The sequence below is a fragment of the Rhinoderma darwinii genome, chromosome 6, assembly GCF_050947455.1.
Source record: "Rhinoderma darwinii isolate aRhiDar2 chromosome 6, aRhiDar2.hap1, whole genome shotgun sequence".
In the NCBI taxonomy this organism is placed as follows: domain Eukaryota; kingdom Metazoa; phylum Chordata; class Amphibia; order Anura; family Rhinodermatidae; genus Rhinoderma; species Rhinoderma darwinii.
The window spans coordinates 85,823,002-85,843,219 of NC_134692.1; the positions used below are offsets into that span (position 1 = coordinate 85,823,002).

Genomic DNA, 20,218 nt, shown 5'->3' on the forward strand with positions numbered 1-20,218 from the left:
CATGGATTAAATGAATCTCTGAGCTATGCTCCGTTTTTGTAGCCATTGACTCCTGTTGTGGGTCTTGGTTTTTACCCTTCCCTCATTTCCGTTGTCACTTTTTAGTACTAACTACCCTCTTTCTGCTCATTTTTGTACACAGAATCATGTTGTCTCCTGGTGATTAGGAGGTCACTGACCGGACTTCAGTCAAAAAAACTTTTCAACAAAAGAAAACGAGAATTTGAATCTTGCACATTTTGTTTGTGTTTATGTATACATTATATTTTGCTGTGATTTTAATATTAACATAAAATATAAATATAGTATATCTTACTGTTTTATTACCGTCTTTTATATATATATATATATATATATATATATATATATATATATATATATACACATACATATACATATAATGTTAACATTGCAACAATATTTTTAGCCACTTTATTTATACACGTGGTATATGTTTCCTTACGCAGAGGCATTATATGCACCACTTCTAGTATGCTCTCTTTATGTGATATACGATTGCATTTTCGTTTAATACAATACGCACTTCACATGTGTGGTCGTATCAGGCACTTGTATAAGTATAAACCTCTATTTCTTCTACAAGATCTCTTCACATGTACTCAACACACGCTGCATCACAGCTCCTTGTTTAGGAGCAGTTCCTCTTTTATTGAATATCTCTTTTGTATACGCCTCTCACATCAATCCACCGTTTTTCATTCATTTTTTTGCTTGTTTTTATCTTTTATTCTTTATCACTCACATCATCGGCCCCAGAATTATTCTTCTGGCACCGTCTTACACTTTTATGTTTCACGTATCCTCTCACTCATGCATCAATATCCTTGCACAACTTCATTCATCCACTCTTCATTTATCACTGCCCACCCACTCCACCATATTATTTTTACTTTCAACTGCCGTTATTTCTCATTGCTATCCTCCCCTCACATTCTTATCCATTATGATTCTTTCATGTTTGCATTTACTCATTTATCTCTGCACTCACATATCTCAGGTAATCCGCTTCACTTTCCTTCTACATCGTCCCACTCATGTCACACCCTATTACACTCACTTTCGCTGCATCACTCATTCACATATCATTCCCGTTCAACACATTGCCGGCATATGTATCATGGGTGGCTGTGCGCTGATGGTGTTTACAATTTGTAACAACATACTCTCGGGGGGGGAGTGGCTCTGGCCTCTTCCGACCGCTGTCTGCATTTGGAGTAGGATGTGGGGGGGCGTGGTCAGTCCTCGCCGTCTCGCATCCTCTCTGATGACGTGGTACAGGAAGTGGGGCAGCGCCATCTTTGTACCCCACATCAGACGCCGATTCCCTCCACCCTGTTCATGCCACCTCCTCCTTCACTGTTCTAATTAATCAAGTAATAAAATATACGGTCTGTGTACTATATATAGCTGGGCACAAGTAGTTTGACCCTAACCCCGGACGAAGGCAGTTGCCGAAACGCGCGTCGGGTTCAGACGTCCCATCTCACACTTCCATCATGTCTACCGGTATGTTTCATAACTCTTATCCTGTCTAGCAGCTATTGCCCTGTTATATCGATCATCTTTGGTTACTCCCCTTTGACTCCAAATATATTCGATATGTAACACTGTCCTATAACATTGTTTATCTAACTTCCTGCGATTTATACTTACCTCTCATACCTATTTGGATATCGCTATAATCACTAGTACCTCATCTTTGTACTGACCATATCGTTGTTTTTGGACATGTCTGGCTTTTATTTGCTGTGATCTCAACTGGACACAGTTTCTTCTGTGATCATATGCATTTCCTCTTGCTGCTACAATGTAAACTGCTTACATGTTGATACAATACTCATATCCGACCTTTTGATTGATGCAACGTCTTTTTATTGTGTGACTTATTCCCTATTCCATCTTTTAAATTGTCTTATGTCTGTAATTCAATAAAATTTGTATATTTTTTCTAATATTGTGTGCCGTAGTCAATCATATTTTCTTGGTTTAGTCTCTTGTCAATCATTGATCGATGCACCAAGTATATCTTGGTCATTACTCAGGATCCAATATAGTGCATGTAATACAGTTGGCAATTATGCTTTACAGTTTACTGGTTATCTTTTCTTAGCACTACGTTTTATTGCATCCTGTCTGTTGGTATTCTATCGGCGAGGGAGATCAAGACCATGTCGAGAAAATTTCTTGACAGAAAGGTCTTGTTGACCTGCTTCCAGAAGCCCCTGGCGCTCAGGGACTGCCCAATTAGCGACCTCGGGGTGGGATTAAAACTTTTAAACTCTGTGAGGATTCCCCTGAAGTTTTGGGAACTGGCTTGGCACTGCTTCCATGGGAGGCTGTATGTAAGGGGCAATCTGAAGTTCAGAAACTCAGATGAAAGAGGTTGTCCTCGGGAGGAGTGCGATGACACGCTGGAAAGCATGGACCATTTCTTGCTTCAGTGTCCCTTCAATGCAGAGGTTTACAAACGGGTGGGTGCCTCCATCGGTTGGCCCGGTCTGACCAACCTCTCCTACGCTGGTTGGGCCTATGGGGCATTCGGAGACCTGGGTGGAAGGGATCATTGCACTTCTTTTTTAGTTAGTTTAGTGATCAGGTATTTCACGTGGAACGCACGGTGCTTAGTATCGACTCAGTGTAAAATCCTCCTGGAGGACGAGGTGTGTAGGAATATCATGGGTGACCTGGTGAAGGTCCGGTCTCTGGAGGTTGAGAAACTGGGTGCATCCAAGGCCTCTCAACTTTGGAGGGGCTTTAATTTTAGGGTGCCCTAGGTGGAACCAACCTTCAGGGGGAGGGGAAGGGGCGCCCCTGGGTATTAGACTGGAGGTAGGGGTCTACACCTGGCCATGACACCGGGAAATAGCGATAGGGACAGAATGAGAGACAGCAGGAGGGACAGATTAGTTTATAAAGTAATAAGGGAGAGAGATAGGGCAAGCTGGATAGGTTTAGCGATAGGGACCGGTGTGGTGGTTGGGGGTGGCTTTGGCTTCTGGGCTGGTGCTCTAGGGGGACTTTCCTCTCTCTCTCATCTGGTGATGGGCTGAGTAAGCACAAGAAGGATTTTGTTTTGAGCTTTTTGGAGACAGAAAAAGGGCTTACAAGCAGCCAAACTTAGGTTTTCGGGTTTATGTATATAGTATGGTATTTGGTTATAGTTATGTGTCGATAAGATTATAAGGTGTTTAGGTGTATGCATGGATTTGCGTGAATGTTTAGGTAAGATGGGCAGTAGATAGGTAGGGTGGGGGGCTTGGGGGTGTGCCCAGCCCGATTCTGGACTACGTGGACGTGAGGAGGACATGAGACGTGGGATCGGGCTGGTTGGGTGATGTGTTGGGTGGTGGGTGCCAGCATTTGAACTTGGCGGACATGGAAGGACATGAGGCGTGATGCTGGTTGGGGGAGGTGATGGGTGGTGATGGATAAGTTAGTGTGTACAAGGTTAGGTATGAATGTGGATAAGTTAATAAATATATATATATATATATATATATATATATATATATATATATATAAAAATTTTGAAAAAAACATTCAAAAAAATAAATTCAAATAAATTTTAAAAAATAAAATTCTATTTTTGTTTTTTTTGGGTTTGTTTTGTTGTTTTTTGTGTTTTGTTCTTTTCTTTTCATTTACATGGTGCACTGAAGTAAGTGCACCATGGGATGGTAACTTTTTATTTTTTTATTTTTAGAGTTTATTATTATTATTATTTTGATGTTCTATTATTATTGTGGTGATTATTTTGTTTTATATATGTATTTTTTTAGTGGGCCATTGGTTGGCATATTTTTAAGACTGTGTTATAAGAAGTATGTTGTATATAGTGTTATAGTTATGTTTTCTTGGGTTTGGGGGGTATAGGTGTGTGTATGAATGAGTATGGGATTATCGTTATGTATGCATGGGGATGTATGTAAGAAGATCCAGGCTGGGTAAATTGTGATGTACAGAAATGTACATATGTTTTGTATGTACCTTTTACTTTGTAACGTTTTATATTTCCTATTAAAAGAGTACCAGAGAAATGCAACTCAATATTTTTTGCCCAGGTTCTGCAGTTTTTGGAAATATCCGAGATGTGGCCGTAGCGTGCTACTGGAATGAAGCACCGGCCTCAGAAGCAAAGGAGTACCTAGAGGATTTTGGGGCCTTATTTTTATTAGAATATATTTTAGGCACCATGTCAGGTTTGAAGGGCTGTTGCGGTGCCAAAACAGTGAAAATCCCCCAAAAGTGACCCCATTTGGGGAAACTACACACCTCAAGGAAATTATCTAGGGGTGTAGTGAGCATTTTGACCGCACAGGTTTTTTGCAGAAATTATTGGAAATAGGCCGTGAAAATGAAAATCTAAATTTTTTTCAAAGAAAATGTAGGTTTAGCTAATTTTTTATCATTTCCACAAGGACTGAAGGAGAAAAAGCACCGCAAAATTTGTAAAGCAATTTCTCCCGAGTAAAACAATACCCCACATTTGGTAATAACCGGCTGTTTGGACATACGGCAGGGCTTAGGGTATGTTCACACGAGGGCGTCCGTAACGGCTGAAATTACGGGGATGTTTCAGCCCGAAAACATCACCGTAATTTCAGCCGTAACGGCATGTGCAGGCGCTTGAACGCCGCGTCCATTACGGCCGTAATTAGCGCTGCTATTCATTGGAGTCAATGAATAACGGCTCCAATTACGGCCAAAGAAGTGACAGGTCACTTCTTTGACGCGGGCGTCTATTTACGCGCCGTCATTTCACAGCGGCGCGTAAATATACGCCTCGTGTGAACAGACAAACGTCTGCCCATTGCTTTTTTATGTTTTCCAACTTTTTGCACAATAAAATGACTTTTGGAAAAATAATGTATTTTTTCTGTCGCCAAGTTGTGAGAACCATAACTTAAGTTTTTTGTCGACGGAGCTGTATGAGGGCTTGTTTTTTGCAAGACAAACTATAGTTTTTATAGGTACCATTTTTGGATACGTGCGACTTTTCACTGATCACTTTTTAATCCAATATTTGTAGGGCAAAGTGACCAAAAAACAGAAACTCTGGTATAGTTTTTTACGTTTTTTTTTTACGCTGTTCACCGGGTGCAATAAATAATATATTTTGATACCTCAGATCGTTACGGTCGCGGCGATACCAAATACGTATGGTTTATTTTTTTTCAATAATAAAGGACTTTATAAAAGGAAAAAGGGCGATTGTGTTTTATTTTATTACTTGAAACTTTTATTGTTTTCAAACTTTTATTTTTTTCACTTTTTTTCAAGTCCCACTAGGGGACTTGAAGTTCCAACTGTCTGATTTTATTTTTTTTCGAATAAATTGCACTACCTACGTAATGCAATGTATTAGATCTGTCAGTTATTCACTGACAGCAAGCCGATTAGGCATCGTCTCCCGGCGGGGGCCTATTCGGCTTCCGTAATGGCAGAGCAGCAGGCCATTGTGTCTCCTGTTGCCATAGCAGCAGTCGCCAGTCCTGATTGCCTGTCAGGGCTGGCGATCTGCTAGTAACCGCTACGATGCAGCAGTTGCTTTCGATTGCCTGCATCGAAGGGGTTAATGGCAGGGATCGGAGCTAGCTCCGCTTCCTGCCATTACAGGTGGATGTCAGCTGTAACATACAGGTAATTTCCACCGCTGACGACGCCGGATCAGCTCCTGAGACGGCGCCATCTTGCCGGTGGCTACGGAAGCCGATCCGGCGCCATCTTGCCGGCGGCTACGGAAGCCGATCCGGCGCCATCTTGCCGGCGGCTACGGAAGCCGATCAGGTTCTGCCGCCGGGCGGATATTGACCGGCTTCCGTGCTAGGCAGGCCGGGAGGCCAGTATTAGGTCTCCGGTTGCCATTGCAGCAACCTGAACCCCGTCAATTTCATTGCTGGGGTTCCGATGAGCTGCAAACAGCTTAAATGGGGAGATCACGTTAGAACGCTGAATTGCAGGGGTTAATGGCAGGGATCGAAGCTAATTTCGGTCCCCGCCATTACAGCCGGATGTCAGCTGTAAGATACAGCTGAGATCCGGCGATGATAGCACCGGCTCAGCTCCTGGTGTAAGTATACGACATTTTGCGGGAAGCACTGGCTTTCCATGTCGTATACTTACGACAAATGTCGGGAAGGGGCTAAAGAAGTGCATATCAGTGATGGAAAATTGGACGGACACAGGGGCATCAATGAACCTTGCTCATGAAAGGGTTAAACAACATGTGGCTTATATTGTGGAGTATGAATGTAATAAATGTTGATGCATAAACATATATATTTATAATCTACATATAAAGCATAGTAACTTTATAAATACAAAGTTTAAATTATTTTGTACTGAACAAGTTACAGCCTGTATTATACTAGGAGCTGCATTCACAGTCTAAATGGTCGACACATCCTTAACAGAATATTAACCCCTTCCCGCACCTTGGCGTAACTGTACGTCCAGATAAGCAGTAACTTCGCACACCTGGGCGTACAGTTACGTCCGCGCTTTAAAAGTTAACCGCCGCGCGGCGCTACACCACAGCGGCGGCTAACTGTGCAGGGTGTCAGCCCTGCTCTCCCCGTTGCCGATCAGCGGCCTGTCGCCGCTGAAATCGGCAATTAACCCCTTCGATGCGGTGGTCGATTGCGATCACCACATCAAAGAGGTTTACAGCGGATCGGCAGCCCCCCACATGTATTTGCGGGGGCTGGCGATCCTTATCATGGCAACCAGAGGCCAGACAATGACCTCCGGGTTGCCATGTACGGAAGCCTCGGAGGATCAGCCTCCGGCCGTTCCTCCTCTGCTTCCTGTCAGTGTGACAGTTACGTCACAATGACAGTTAGAACACATTACACTACGTGTGTAGTGTAATGTGTTCCAGCAGCGATCAGAGCTGCCAGTCTAAGTGTCCCCTAGTGGGACAAGTAAAAAAAGTAAAAAAAAGATAATAAAAATGTTTTGAAAAAGTGTAAAAATCAAAGTTAGAAGTGACATAAACAAAGAATGCTTTTTTTCCTATAAAAAGACTTATTATAGGAAAAAAATTAACACGTTAAAAAAAGTACACATATTTGGTATCGCCGCGTTCGTAACGACCCCAACTATAAAACTGTAATATTATTTTCCCCGCACGGTGAACACCGCGAAAAAAATAAACGAAAAACTGCCCGAATCACAATTTTTTTGGTTACCAACCCTCCCAAAATATACAATAAAAAGTGATCAAAAAGTCGCATGTACGCCAAAATGGTACCAATACAAACTACATCCCGTCCCGCAAAAAACAAGCCCTTACACCGCTTTTTTGACTGAAAAATAAAAACGTTACGGCTCTAAGAATATGGTGACACAAAAATTAATTTATTTTATAAGTAAGTGATTTTATTGCACAAACGCTGCAAAACATAAAAAAATTATATACATCTGGTATCGCCGTAATCGTATCGACCCGCAGAATAAAATCAAATGGTCATTTATAGCCCAGGGTGAAGGCCATAAAAAAAACAAATAAAAAACATTGTCAGAATTGATGGTTTTTGGTCACCTTGTTTGCCAAAAAATGGAATAAAACGTGATCAAAAAAATTTCTGGTACCCCAAAATGGTACCAATGAAAACTACAGATTGTCCCGCAAAGAATAAACCCTCACACAGCTCCGGTGGTGAAAAAATAAAACCGTTCTGGCTCTCAGAATATGGCGATGCAAAATGTGCAGCGTGTCCAAAAGCAGATAAGATCGGGCACCATTTATAAGTGCGACACCGGCCACATATCTGCGGATTATTATTTATTTACTGCATTATTATACCCTCTTATTATACCCTGATGTACCCCGCACAGATAACATGTACCCTGATGTACTCCGCACAGATAACATGTACCCTGATGTACTCCGCACAGATAACATGTACCCTGATGTACCCCGCACAGATTACATATGCCCCCACATTATAAACTGAAACACCAGTAAAACCCCAAACAGAACAACTACCAAGCAAACTCTGCGCCCCAAAAGCCAAATGGCGTCCCTCCCTTCTGAGCCCTGCAGCGTGCCTAAACACCAATTTACGTCCACAGATATGGCATCGCCATACCCGGGAGAACCCGGTTAATATTTTGAGTTATTTGTCTTCAGTGGCACAAACTGGGCATAACATATAGTGCACTAAAATGGCATATGAGTGGAAAATTGTAATTTTCACTCCGCACCATGCGCTGCGCATTAACCCCTGCGCGCACCATGACATAGCATGTCGTAGTGTGGGGGGTGATGTATGGAGCGTCTCACGTAAAAAAATAAAGAATTTAGAACGGCAAAATCGCTGTTTTTTTGTCACCTTGGCTCTACCTAAAAATTTAATAAAAAGTGCTCAAAAAGTTGTATGTACCAAAAAGTTGCACCAATAAAAACGACCGCTCGTCCCTCAATAAATAAGCCCTCATACCGCTCTATTGACTGAAAAATAAAAAAGTTGTGGCTCTTGGAACGCGGGGAGGAAAAAACTAAGAAGGAAAAGAAAAAAATGGATCACTCCAGAAAGGGTTAATTACTTTCTAATGAAAAACCATTTATGACCACACGTGGGGTATTGCCGTACTCGGGAGAAATTGCTTTACAAATGTTGGGCAGCTTTTTCCCCCTTTATCCTTTGTGAAATTGAAAAAAATGCAACATTTTAGTGGAAGAAATGTCGATATTCATTTTCACGGCCTAATTCTAATAAATCCTGCAAAAGACTTGTGGGGTCTAAATGCCCACTATATCCCTAGATAGATTCTTTAAGTGGTGTAATTTCCACTTTTGGGGGGTTTCCCCTGTTTTGGCCTCTCAGGGGCTTTGCAAATGCGACATGGCACCCAAAAAACATTTCAGCTAAATTTGAGCTCCAAAAGCCAAATAGCGCTCCTTCCCTTCTAAGCCTTGCTGTGGGTCCAAACAGCAGTTTATTACTACATATTGCATATTTCCGTAATCGGGAGAAATTGTTTTACAAATGTTGGGGTGCTTTTTCTCCTTTATTCCTTGTAAAAATTAAAAATGGCTACCTTTTTTCAGAAAAAAAAAGTTGATTTTTACCTTTACAGAATAATTCCAATGAATTCAGCAAAACAACCGTGTGGTCAAAATGCTAACTTTACCCCTAGAAAAATTCCTTGAGGGGTGTAGTTTCCAAAATGGGGTCACTTTCCGGCGGTTTCCACTATTTTGTTCCCTCCAGTGCATTTCAAACGTGACACGGCACTGAAAACCATTCCAGCAAAATCAGAATTTCAAAATCCAAATGGTGCTCCTTTCCTTCTGAGTCCTGCTGTGGGTCCAAACAGCAGTTTATTACCACATATGGGGTATTGCTATAATCAGGAGAAATTGCTTTACATATGTTGGGGTGTTTTTTCTCTTTTATACCTTGAAAAAATTAAACATTTCTACGTTTTTTCAGAAAAAAGTAGATTTTCATCTTCACAAACTAATTCAAATAAATTTAGCAAAAAAACTGTGGGTTCAAAATGCTAACTATACCCCTAGATAAATTCCCTGAGGGGTGTAGTTTCCAAAATGAGGTCACTTTTGGGGGTCTTTATTGTTTTGGCCCCACAAAACCTCTTCAAACCTGACATGGTACCTAAAATATATGCTAAAAAAAGAAGGCCCCAAAATCCACTAGGTGCTCCTTTGCTTCTGAGGCCTGTGTTTCAGTCCATGACCGAACTAGGGCCACATGTGGGGTATTTCTAAAAACTGCAGAATCTGGGCAATAAATAATAAGTTACATTTTTTGGGAAAAACCTTCTGTGGTATAGATTTTTTTTTATTACAAATGAATTTTGTATAAAAAAAATGAAATTTGTAACTTTCACCTCTACTTTGCTTTAATTCCTGTGAAACGCCTAAAGGGTTAATACACTTTCTGAATGCTGTTTTGTAATACTTTGAGGGGTGCAGTTTTCAAAATGGGGTGATTTATGGGGACTTTCTAATATATAAGACTCTCAAAGCCACTTCAGAACTGAACTTGTCCTTGTAAAAATCGCCTTTTGAAATTTTCTTGAAAATGTGAGAAATCGCTGCTAAAGTTCTAAGCCTTGTAACGTCCTAGAAAAATAAAATAATGTTCAGAAAACGATGCCAAACTAAAGTAGACATGTGGGGGATGGTAACTAGTAACTATTTTGTGTGGTATTACTATCGGTTTTACAAGCAGATACATTTAAATTTAGAAAAATGCTAATTTTTGCAATTTTTCGCTAAATTTTGGTGTTTTTCACAATTAAATACTGAATCTATCGGGCAAATTTTGCCAGTAACATAAAGTCCAATGTGTCACGAGAAAACAATCTCAGAATCGCTTGGATAGGTAAAAGCATTCCGGAGTTATTACCACATAAAGTGAAACATGTCAGATTTTAAAAATCGGCTTCGTCCTGAAGGCCAAAACAGGCTCAGTCCTGAAGGGGTTAAACACCAGGACAAACCTGCAGAATTGTGAATGCATCAATAAACTATAATACATGACCAGTACAAAACAAGTACCGCAAAGCAATATATTTTCAAATATTCTCAACTTTTTATAAGGATTAAAGAGGTTGTCCGAGATTTATTTTTTCAGTAAAGTGTGTGTGTGTGTGTGTGTGTGTGTGTGTGTGTGTGTCTCTGCGTGTCTCTGCATGTGTTTGTCTCTTACATTATCTGTCCTCAGTGAGTTATCACTGTGTTATCTGTGATGATACATAGGACTGCAGGCAACATCTACCACATTATCTGTAATCATAAAGTTATCACTGTTATCTGTGGTGTTACATAGGACTGCAGGTCACATCTACATTACAGGGGATCATGGGTATGGTGGGTTACAAGACAGGAAACAGATAGTAAGGGATGTAAACAAACAGCAAGAAATGTAAACAAACAGATGAGCAGCAGTGACGATGGAGATCAAACAAAAACTGGTTAGAAGTTTAATAGGGGTTATTAGGGAAGGCAAATCAAGGCTGGAGGACACTTTTTAGAAAAAATTTTTTCCCTGGACAACCCCTTTAATTCTATAGGTACAACTGTAAAACTGTACAACATACCTGCAGTCATCGCAGTAGACAACGCACACTATAGTAAATCCTACACTAATTTTTTAGGAGTTGCCCTTTTACATGCACATTAACACCTACGTGATGCTGTTCTGGTGAAGAGTCTCCAGTGTGGTATTGCGGTCCTCTGTGGTTGCTCTCTTATCCATGTTTCTAAAGCGCTCCATAGCAGAAATATTGCGCTGCGTGCTTTGCTTGGGAATGTCGAGTTTTGAAATTAATGTCAATGAGCCATGGTCATCATAGGTAAAAAGTATGGGACAGCAATCATGCCCCTACAGTATATATACACACAAACACACACAAAAGAAAACTAGATTAAACATTTGACAATATACATTTATTCCCTTTCATTTATTAAATTTTTCCTTTTAAAATAAAGTACATTAGCCATATACAGATCGAAAAATAAAATCCATGATAAAAATTGCTGTGTGTGTACTCCACCGATGCCAAAACATTTTATAACTAAATGGCAACTATTTTTGGGACTAGAAAATAGGAAAAAATATTTTACAAAGAAAAAACTAGTTGTTAAAAAAAATTTGATCCGTTTCACCACATTCTGAGCCATTACTTATACATTTTTTCATCGATTGAGCAGTGTAAAGGCTTATTTTTTTGCGGGATGAGCTGTAGTTTTTATTGGCACCAATTTTTGATCACATTGTATTTCTTTTTTTTTTAGTGCTAAGGTGACCAAACAAAACTAAATTCTGGCGGTTTCATTTATTTAATATTTTTAAGCTGTTCACCTTGCGAGTTAAATAATGGTATTTTGTAATAGTTCTGACTTTTTATGGACACAGCGATACCAAATTTTTGTTTATTTTTTACATTGTGCTTGATTAAAAAAAAAAAAAAAAAACAGGAAAGGGGAGTTTTTTTGAACTTTTAAGATTTTGTTATACTCCTGAAAATGTATCTAACACTTGTTTTTTTTTTTTACACATTTTATTAGCTCCCCTAGGGGACTTGAACCAGCAATCGTTAGATCGGGGTTTAGAGGGTCCTGTTCTAGAGATCGGTGCATGTGCCAGAGGAGGGACGCGCATCTATCTGCCAGTTATGACATATACTGTGGATATCTTATAAATATCTCTCATGGGAAAACCCCTTTAACTAGTTAAACGGCCAGGAACAGCACCATCGCAGTTCCTGGCCATTAAAGCAGCGTGTCAGCTGTAAAACACAGCTGACACCTACAGTGTACCGAGCGGGCTAAGTGCGTGAGCCCGTTCCAAACATCACTCCATCTGCTCCATGACGTGTCGGCACATCATAGTTCGGGAAGGGGTTAAGGAAGCGGTCAGGGAGGTCAGTCGACTATAAGACGAAGGGACTTTTTAGCAAGATTTATACTAAAAAACTTGATTTTTTTTGAGTACTTACTGTAAAATTCTTTTACTTCTCATCCAGTTTAAGGGACACATGGGTATATGCTATTGCCACTAGGAGGCTTAACATTATATAATTAAAAAAGTAGCCCCTCCAACATGATATACCCTGCCCACAGACACTGAGCTATTCAGTCTGTCTGCAAGCAGTAGAAGAAGCAGATACAAGGTAAGAAATAGAATGTCGGGGGGCGTGGCTAGCGGGCAAGATGGCTGGACGCGTTTGAGCTGCTCCCCAGGGGACTGCTGAATACTCCTGAAACATCCTGACTTGACAGCATGCTTTGGTGATCGGCAGCAGCCGGAACCGAACCACCATAACCCTGACTACCTCCAGTTCAAAGCAGTAACATCTGCCTCCACCGGAAGCCGAAGAAATACCGAGTGCTGAGAGAGCCGCGTGTAAATGCGGCCTAGCTGATCTCCCTGACCGCCGACTGCACCAAGCCGCACCGGCTATACATATAGCACATTCTGCAGTAATATACCGGCGGGGGCCCGGAATACCAGACGTTCCTGAGAGGACGTCGCTACTGGAAGAGGTAGGAAAGATTAAACCTTGCAGACTCCCACCTTATTAACGGCCCTGAGGCCTGCACGACACAGCCGGGCCTTCTGAGAGAGGTGCAGAGGAAGTGAGAGACGCCCAGGCCCCTGCACAGTACCGAGAGGTAACCCCAGCATACATCCTTCCTAACCACTAATACTCTGCAGTCTGCCAGGACTGTTACAAGGAGGAGAACATAGTACATAGTCCTGAAATCCTGCCATTACTCTCCAAGACCATCCTACATTATCAGAGACAACAACCTCAGTCATACGCTTCCCCCTGCAATACAGGGCCCCATCCCTTACCCCGCTACTTTTGGAACATCTTGATATTACGCATAAAAGACATGCACAAATCTAAACTTCAGCCCACTATGGATAGGCTGAAAGAATATGCTCATACAGATACTGACGACGCGGTCGCCACTCCACGTGCCACACGCTCCACACAAGGAAAGGTGAAAGAAGGCGACTCCCAAAGGGATAACACCGAACCCGAGACAGATCCTGAACCCACTTTGCGCCAGGTTTCTGCGCAATTATTGGCGGCCATTAATACCTGTAAAAACTCATTGACAGGCAAAATTGATGAAATAAAGATAGATGTCACATTATTGCGTCGAGACATGCAAAATCTGAGAGGGCGTATTGGCGATATGGAAGATAGAGTCTCCCGGACAGAAGATAAACTCCGTCCAGTGCTATCCACACTTTTTAGATATACCCACATAATTAGATGGGAGTTACACAATTCTAATCTATTGTAACATACCTTTATGTCCACTAGGTGTCATACTCGATATATAGCCTGTGGAGTGATACTTAACCCCTTGGTATTAAGGTTCCAGGCTGCTCTCGCCAGGCGTGCTGGTCACATGTCTGACAAACTATAGTCAGGCATTCCCCATTTACTTCATATTTAACCCCTAATGTTACATCTCCATAGGGTCATTTTGTTTCTGTTGTTTTTTTTGTTCTTCAGTGATACCCTGATCTGGTATTATGTTTTAATGTTACTAACCTATGTCGCAAGTCCTTTCCATAATCTAAGGGACCAGGTCCCTGTCTATCATATATACACTTACTGTTTCCATTACTTGTTATGGCTCAAACTCTAAAGTGTGTATCGTGGAATGTGCGTGGTCTGGGTACCCCCCATAAACGTGCATCTGTATTCTCTCATCTGAAACGTTCCAATCCCCATGTTATTGGTCTGCAGGAGACCCACCTTACCTCTGACAGGTCAGAATATCTAAAAAAAATAACCTGGATTCAATGGTCCTGCCACTCATACCATACCTCCTACTCCAGAGGGGTATCTGTCCTTATTCATAGATCCTTGAGATGGAATCCCATTCAAACCCGTAGAGACCCTGAGGGAAGATTTGTGTTTATATATGCCGAAATAGATACCAGGCCCTATGTACTTCTATGCCTTTATAACCCCAAACAAGCTAATTTATATGTAATCCAGGCAGCTATTACCTTTGCGCATCAATTTCCAACCTCCTTTATACTATGTATGGGTGATTTCAATCAGGTTATGCACCCACATTTAGACCGATTTGGAGCTTCCATATCCCCGTCCAACCCGGCTCTTACCCCCTTAGGTCGACTGATGGATGGTGTGGGGTGGATAGACCTTTGGAGAACTCACCACCAGGGCGAGAGGGAATACACTTGCCACTCGACAGGGCGACACACACTGTCTAGGATAGACTACTGTTTCGGGTCCCCAAATGTCTAAATTTATGTTTCCCAGATTACACATGACATTCGAGGTGTATCTGATCACAGCCCAATATTGCTCCATTTGGCATTTCCAAGCAGGGGTTTGTTGACCAACTGGAAATTTCATCCCTTTTGGTTGAAATTGATTGGTTCGTCTGACCGTATTCCAGATCAGATAGATCAGTTTTTACAAATCAATGACTCATCCATATCACACACATTACGCTGGGACTCGTTCAAGGCCTACCTCAGGGGTTGTTTGAAATAGTGTGTATCATATGTTAAAAAAACTTCGGCACGGGTGGAGAGGGAGTTGGAGGAACGGGTTTCAGAAGCAGAGGCAAAATATGTTACAGACCCCATGGATATCCATAGAGCGGCTTTGTTGGGCTTAACTCAATTATATAAAAGACAGATCCATCTTAAGTCCAAACGTAAACTATTTTTCACCAGAAAATATTACTTTGAAATGGGGAATCAATCCAGTCAATTGCTGGCCCATCTCATAAAACGAGCTAATGATACTAACACGGTGTTGGGAATTCGAGACTCTGACGGATCAATTATCACTGAAGCGGGGGGTATTACATCTAGGTTCAGGACATATTATACTGAATTATACAACTCCTCCACCCCTCACTCTATGGCAGATAATCTAGAGTATTTAGGTGGGCTCACATTCCCTACTTTAACACCTGATCAACAGTCTATGATAGATGCCCCCTTTACACTTGAAGAAATACAGGAAGCTATCCGTGATATGGCCCTTAATAAATCCCCTGGCCCGGATGGCCTCCCAATTGAAATTTACAGCAAATACATAGATAATATAGCCCCGCTTCTTCTAGACACCCTTAACCAGGTGGCCAACCTACACGCTCTCCCTCCCACGTTCTATGACGCTACCATTATTGTTCTTTTGAAACCAGGTAAAGAACCTCTCGATTGTAATTCATATCGGCCCATATCATTAGTCAATGTAGACTATAAAATTCTAACAAAATTATTAGCTAAAAGGCTGAATGAAGTCATCCTCTCTATCATACACGCAGATCAAACCGGATTTATGCCAGGGAAATCTACCAGTATCAATATTAGAAAGGTACAGGCCATAGTACAATTGGGTAGGGCACGACATGCACCGGGCAGTTGCCTCTCTGGACACTCTGAAGGCTTTTGACTCGGTAGAATGGCCGTTTTTATGGGCCTGCTTGGAACGTTTTGGTCCTCAATTTTGTCAATGGATCAGATTAATATACAAGTCTCCTAAGGCTAACGTGGTGGTAAATAATACTCCTTCTCTCCCGTTCTCACTTTTCAGGGGCACCCGACAAGGCTGTCAGTTATCACCCGCCCTATTTGCAATCGCCATAGAGGCATTGGCGATTCGGCTCAGAGCCTCCCCAGACCTTACTGGTATACAATGGAAGGGCAGAACTTCTGTAGTAGGCCTCTACGCAGACGACATGGTCCTTTTTCTGGATAACCCAAACTCCTCGTTTCATGTGGCGGCCAGGTTATTAGACGAATTTTCGAAGTACTCGGGTCTGAAAGTTAATTGGCAGAAATCGGCCATTTTATATACAGCTAAATATCCGACCCCAGACCCATTTATGTCACAATATGGCCTTGACACTGTCTCTAGCATTAAATATCTGGGAGTGACTATAGTCCAAGATCATGGCCAAACTCGAGATACATCCTTAACCCCATTATTGACTAAGGTAGGAGACAGGTTTAAGAAGTGGGCTAGACTCCCGTTATCTGTGGCAGGACGCATCAATTTGGTTAAGATGGTAGTCCAACCCCAATGTACGTATATCTTGCAACATATGCCTGTTATAGTCCCCATATCGTTTTTCAAATCTCTTAATACCTTGATAACACGTTTTATATGGGGATCTTCTAGGTCTAAACTTAGTCTAGCCACACTGCAGCGACCAAAACTTGAAGGGGGAATGGCCTTAACGGATTTCCACCTATACTACCTGGCAGGACAACTCCGCAATATCCAAGGGTGGGTACGAGATTCCCCTCTGTCTGACACAGATTACTATTTAGCCTCCCTGGTGGCAGTAAAAAATCTGATCAGCTTCCTAGAATACCCCAAGTTTACCCCCCATACAGACCTACTTTCTATACATGTTCTGGCATTGGCGGTCTGGCGGGCAACCAAGAAAATACTGGTATATCATGATGTAATCCCGGAACTCCCTCTGTGGCATAATCCCATATTACCATGCCTCCAGTCATTGACTGATGCACGGGTGTGGCGGGATATGGGAGTCACCAAATTAGGAGATATGTATGATAGTGGTCTGTTCCTTACATTTCTACAGGTCAAAGAGATACATAATATTCCAGATTTGCAGTGGTTCAAATACTTACAAGCACGTCACGCCATACAGACTCAATTCCCACCTCATTCCACGATCTCAGCATACCCACTTATAGGCATACTGAAATCTCAAGGCCCTAAGGGTCTTATTACAGCCCTATACACACATCTGATGACGGCTAAAATTAGCCATACCCCACTCCCGGTCCTAACCAGGTGGAAGACACAAATACCAAACCTTTCACTAGAAGATTTGACTGACATCTTAAATTCACATTTGACAGTCTCTCCGGCTATCAATAATAAACTCATACAATTGTACATTATACATCAAGCTTATCTCACCCCAGTGAGATTACACCGAATGGGAAAAATACCTACTTCAGCATGCCATAGATGTGGTCAGTCAGAGGCAGATTTCTGGCACCTTATGTGGGAATGTTCATACATATTAACATTTTGGACGAAGATATATGAGGTTATTACTCCGTTATTGCCTAGTCCTCTGACGTTTTCCCCGAAGATAGCCCTACTGGGACTCATTGATGATGGAAACTGGACACGACACACTGGTATTTTTATTAGAGAATCTTTATTTTTGGCTAGGAAAACAATAGCCATGCACTGGATGGCAGACACAGCTCCATCAATAAACTCCTGGAAACGATTGGTTAATACCGTTGTTACATATGAACAGGTGGTATACTCCCACAGAGGGTGTCCGGACAAATTTCAGGGAGTGTGGGGAAATTGGTTAGACTCCAGAATAGCTCCTGATGATAACTTTACTCAGCAATAGGATCATTTAATCCCCCAATTCTCCGGCAGGGGATAGGGCTACAATATCTGTGACCTTGCAATGCGACATAGGCGACCTGTTTTGTTTGGTTTGATCGATCTATATAAATGTTCCCTTTCATATATGGAAAACAGCATGTAATAATGCTGTAATTCACCATTTGATTGACATTTGACTAGTAGATTATTGCTACAAATATATCTGTCTTTAATGGTTATATTATATACTGTATATATATTGTCATCATGGATATTGTCATGTTATATCCAATTGCTGTGATACTCTGTATGTGATATTTTGAATAAACGAATTAAAAAAAAAAAAGAAATAGAATGTCGGATAATAGAGGAGAATCCCTCAAACTGACAACCATGAACCATGAACCCCAGGGGCAGGAACATAACACAGGACATGTTCACATATTTCACAGAAGCCTGCAAGACCTTGCGACCCAGCAAATGATAGTGGCCTTAGAGTTTGCTAACCCCTTCCTGGGACCCCCTAGGAGGATGAACAAGGAATCAGTCGTCCTATAGGAAGCAGCGACGGAAAGGTAAGTTCGCAAGGCGTGGACAACATCCAGGTAATAGAGGAAACGCTCCCTCGGATGACTGGGAGATGGACAAAAGTGCGGCAAAACTATGTCCTCATTAATGTAAAAGGCAAAATTAACCTTGGGCAAAAAAAGGAGGCACCGTGCAGAGCACCGTCTTGTCCCGCTGAAAAGTCAGAAAAGGTGAAAGGCAAGAGATAGAGCTGCCAATTCAGAGAACCCCAGTATGGAGGTCACTACAACCAAAAAAAAAAAAACACACTTTCCAAAAAATAAGAATAAAAGAAAAGACAAAGGGACATTTCTCGCAAGGGTTTAAAAGGAGCAGACTGCAAGACCTTCAAAACCCAAGAAGGGATGCCAAGAAGGGAACATAGGCCCATAAGGGGAACTGCATAAGCAACCCCCTGCAGAAAAGTCGTGACGTCAGCCTTAGATGCCAAAAGCAACGAAGTAGGTTGATGGGAAGGGAGAATTCCTGTGGAGACAAGAGTCACGGGGCCTTGAGGTTCAGAAAAGTGCCGCCCCCCCTGGGACTTACATCAGTGGAGAGGATCACCCAATTAAGTAAAAGCAAGGCGCGAACCCGGAAGACTGCCGGGGAGGAGATCCACCACTGAAGCGAGTGACAGGTAGCCTAACTCTGGTACTTGGACATACGATGAGGCTGGAAAAACCGCTTGGGAACGTTGAGGCTGAAAAAAGGAAATTGGGTCAGTTGAAAAGGAATCAGTAACTTGTAAGGTGTCACGGACAGCTCTAATAAGCAGCTTCACAGAAATGGGGAGGGGCCGATCCTTTGTCAGCCGAATCAGTCAGAATCCGTCAGTTCGTCCTTTGAAAGAACCTCTGCAGGGAGAGAAGAAGTAAAGAGAAGTACCAACTCTGGTGGGGGAGATAAGACAGAAAAGGCTGCGGTGAAAGTGAAGGCAGGCAAGCAAGCGGACCTGGTCCGCTTTCGGAGTCTGCCACGAGAGGACGACATGGACGTAGAGTCCAGGTGAGTGAGAACAGCCAAAACAAGAGTCCAGGGAAGGATGGCCAGAAAAAGTGACCATCATGGACGGAGCAATGTTCGCTAAGTTATCAACAGTCCTGAAAAAAGTAATGGGCCCATCCCGAATCCAGACCCCACATACCAGACATGAATGGGGTGCAGTAGTCGCTGGCGTTTGGACTGGAGGCATGCATGCATCGCATAGGGAAGTAGACATATCACAAGGAAACTTAGTACTGTATTTGGTACATGCAGAATTAATTTTAATGGTTATGTGGTGAAAGGGTTCTCCCTTATGGTCACACATGGCAGTAGAGGGAGTCACTAAATCACACACTGCAATTGTGGGAGTTGAGAAACTAATAGAAACCACTTAGTACTGCACAACACTAGATACTCCCTTTAGGCGGAATTCACACGACAGGCCGGGGATTGGGGATTCCGCTACAGGAGAAGTGCGTGACTACACTGTCCATATATGGACACAGCGATGTCACTCACTTTTGCAGCGGAATCCCCGACTCTATGGCCGGGGATTCCGCTACAGGAGAAGTGAGTGACTACACTGTCCATATATGGACACAGCAATGTCACTCACTTCTGTAGTGGAATCCCCGACGCTATGGCCGGGGATTCCGCTACAGGAGAAGTGAGTGACTACACTGTGCATATATGGACACAGTGACGTCACTCACTTCTGAAGCGGAATTCCCGACCTGTGGCAGGGAATTCCTCTCCAGGAGAAGTCAGT

General features: G+C 42.2%; 1 protein-coding gene across 5 annotated transcripts in view; it reads right to left on the reverse strand.

Moving 5' to 3' along the window:
• The window catches only part of ARPC1A (actin related protein 2/3 complex subunit 1A), a 191,125-nt gene that overhangs the window by 26,517 nt on the left and 144,390 nt on the right, over positions 1–20,218 (reverse strand). For all 5 annotated transcript variants that reach the window (XM_075830005.1, XM_075830006.1, XM_075830007.1 and 2 more), the window contains one exon: positions 11,185–11,378. In XM_075830005.1, the coding sequence (XP_075686120.1) occupies positions 11,185–11,378 (194 nt within the window). The remainder of the gene's footprint in view (positions 1–11,184; positions 11,379–20,218) is intronic.